Genomic DNA, 1,853 nt, shown 5'->3' with positions numbered 1-1,853 from the left:
TGTTCAGAAGATTGTGGCGTCCGGTGACGTTATCACAGGGAAACTTGAGTGAAGATAATTACCTTTTCTGAAGAGTCCATCATGTGTTTTAATCCTCCGTATCCTCTTTACTAGCAACTGCATGGAGGAGGGGTGGGCGCGTGATAACTGAAGGCTTGTATCATGTGGATCCGCTGGCAATTTTGTTGTCATTACTTAGAATTCCTTAAACTACGTACTATAGCTTTAAGTTCGGTGAAAGAGAGAAGCTGGAATTCCGAAGGTGTACGGTTGTATTTTTCTGTTTGATAAGGAAAATGGGTGTACAATTCTTATTCTGAAGAATATTTCCTTTTTGTAGCATCGGTCCAGCTATGCTACCTGTTAACTGAATGTTTTGAACGTTAACAAATTGTAATAATTGTCCAAATCCCTGTTGATATATATATATATATATTTTTTTTAATGGGCCTACTTTTTCCATCTCAGACAAAGGGCAATTAGCACAAAAAGCTTAACTCAAGCCCTAGGCAGTAGTGGGAAATGTACTGTGATTTACAAAGAAAACAAATTTTCAGTGTCATGACAGTTGAAAATTTTTCCGTTTAACAGTCTAGAAAAATGTACTTGACAATATATACTTTATGAATTTGGAAAATATATAATTATGGAGACTGTGATGACAACCTGACACAAGCTTCACACGTGTTCTTCCATCCCAGTGAGCTGACGGAGCTGATCTCTCAGCGACATACGGCGGAGGAGAGGAGTCTGACGGAGAGGGGGGAGCTCAGGGATCAGATTCATCATCTCAGCGCTGAGAACACCTCCATCAAGCTGGACAACCAAAGACTTGCGGTACTTTCAGAAAGATCTACAGCAGATTTGAGTACTTCAAATCTTGAAATTATGATAAAGAAATGAATCCGGAATCATCATCACTTAAACTATTGTAAAAATGTGGGGCTTTTTTCATTTATTTTGCAGCTCTTACGGGGAATTTCTTTGACCAAAGTGTTCCATAAAATAATGTTTAATTATCTCCCTTTTGAGAATTTCTTCTTCTACTCTTCCACAATTTCTGTGTCATATTTAGGGTCAGCGGACATCATCTGAGGAGAAGCTCAGCAGTCTGCAGGTTGAAGCCCGTCGGCTGAAATCGTCATTAAAAAAGCACGAAAACCTGATAGATAAATACAAGAAGAAGGTACATTTAGCTGATAATGCTAACATACTTTGACTTAAGTAAGGTTTTGAATGAAGGACTTTTACTTCAAGTGGAGTATTTTCACACCTTTTACTTGAGTAAAGGATCTGAATACTTCTTCCACCACTGTGTGCTTGCAAAGGTGATGTTTGATGTTTGGAATTTATTATACTCGTGACACATTTTCGGTTGCAACAATTGTTAACCTCAATCACGTACAGAACAGATACGATCTAATCTCACGGAAACTCTTCAAACACCAGAAAGGGTTGAAGTTCACTGTGAAGTCGTGACGTCACACTTCTCTGTGCAGCTCCAGCAAGTTCGTCTGGAATCGGAGGAGTGCTGCCTGAAGCTGGAGATGACACAGAAGGAGGCGCGGGAGGTGAAGGTGAGCCTGGAGAGGGAGACGGAGCAGGTGAGGAGGGAGCTGCTGGGCCAGCTCAGAGAGCTGGAGACGCTGCCCGACAGACTGAGGAGGACCGAGCAGCAGCTCAGAGACGCCCAGCAGGAGGCCGACGCCCACGAGAGGAGGAACATGGAGCACAGCTCCGCCCTCGCCGAAGTCAGACACAAGGTACTTAATGCTGCTTTCAGACTGCCTTGGTCGGCCGTTCGACACTTTTGACAAAAACATGGGTCTTTCCATTCATTTTGAATGGGGGGG

At 42.6% G+C, this 1,853-nt stretch overlaps 1 protein-coding gene across 1 annotated transcript in view; it reads left to right on the top strand.

Moving 5' to 3' along the window:
- The window catches only part of LOC116689164 (outer dense fiber protein 2), a 10,331-nt gene that overhangs the window by 5,847 nt on the left and 2,631 nt on the right, over window positions 1-1,853 (top strand). The window contains exons 11-13 of the mRNA XM_032515580.1: window positions 702-837; window positions 1,076-1,186; window positions 1,500-1,763. Of these exons, the coding sequence (XP_032371471.1) occupies window positions 702-837; window positions 1,076-1,186; window positions 1,500-1,763 (511 nt within the window). The remainder of the gene's footprint in view (window positions 1-701; window positions 838-1,075; window positions 1,187-1,499; window positions 1,764-1,853) is intronic.

The sequence above is a fragment of the Etheostoma spectabile genome, chromosome 5 (genome assembly GCF_008692095.1).
Source record: "Etheostoma spectabile isolate EspeVRDwgs_2016 chromosome 5, UIUC_Espe_1.0, whole genome shotgun sequence".
Lineage (NCBI taxonomy): Eukaryota > Metazoa > Chordata > Actinopteri > Perciformes > Percidae > Etheostoma > Etheostoma spectabile.
The sequence above is the reverse complement of the archived record's forward strand: the minus strand, read 5'-3'. Positions and strand labels throughout refer to the sequence as shown.